General features: G+C 69.5%; 1 protein-coding gene across 1 annotated transcript in view; it reads left to right on the plus strand.

Annotated features, from left to right (window-relative positions):
• The first annotated feature begins 252 nt into the window (after nucleotides 1-252).
• Nucleotides 253-555, plus strand: part of GPC1 (glypican 1) — a 30,348-nt gene continuing 30,045 nt past the window's right edge. The window contains exon 1 of the mRNA XM_019630234.1: nucleotides 253-439. Within this exon, the coding sequence (XP_019485779.1) occupies nucleotides 268-439 (172 nt within the window). The 5' untranslated portion in view covers nucleotides 253-267. The remainder of the gene's footprint in view (nucleotides 440-555) is intronic.

Raw genomic sequence — 555 nt, forward strand, 5'->3', positions numbered from 1 at the left:
AGGTCCCCTCGAGGTCAACAGCTCCGGGAGCCCCAGGGAAAGGCGGGGTCCACCCGGCCACTCAGCCCACACAGCCGACAAGTCCACAGGCATTGGGGGTGTTGGTGGCCCCCTGCGGGCCGTTCCCTTTCGAGGCGGAACTCAAGAGCTCTGCCAGCTCTCTGTCACTCCCACTCTCAACACCCAGCAGTCGGACCCTTGTTGGCCTCACTCCCGCGCTTCTGCAGCTGGTCACCCCGCAGCAGCCCAGGCCAACAGCCGGCCCTCATGTGTGTCCCTCCAGCCTCCAAAGCATCGCGTGGAGGGGACGCAGACGGGCTGAAGACCCCCCATCAGCCAAGCGTCTCATTGCATCTCCATAGGGCTGCGCAGGGTGGGGTCGAGTCTCTCGGCCAGTTTCCGGCGTCCAGCCCCTCACCGCCCCCCACAAAGACACCAGGTGTGAGCTGGAGCCGCGGGGAAGGCGTATAGGAGGGGCGCGGGGGGCGCGGGGCCGGGCAGGCGGCGCAGGCGAGCAGGGAGGCCGCGGGCGAGGGGCGACGCGCCGCGGGAGCG

The sequence above is a fragment of the Hipposideros armiger genome, unplaced genomic scaffold, assembly GCF_001890085.2.
Source record: "Hipposideros armiger isolate ML-2016 unplaced genomic scaffold, ASM189008v1 scaffold_17, whole genome shotgun sequence".
NCBI lineage: Eukaryota > Metazoa > Chordata > Mammalia > Chiroptera > Hipposideridae > Hipposideros > Hipposideros armiger.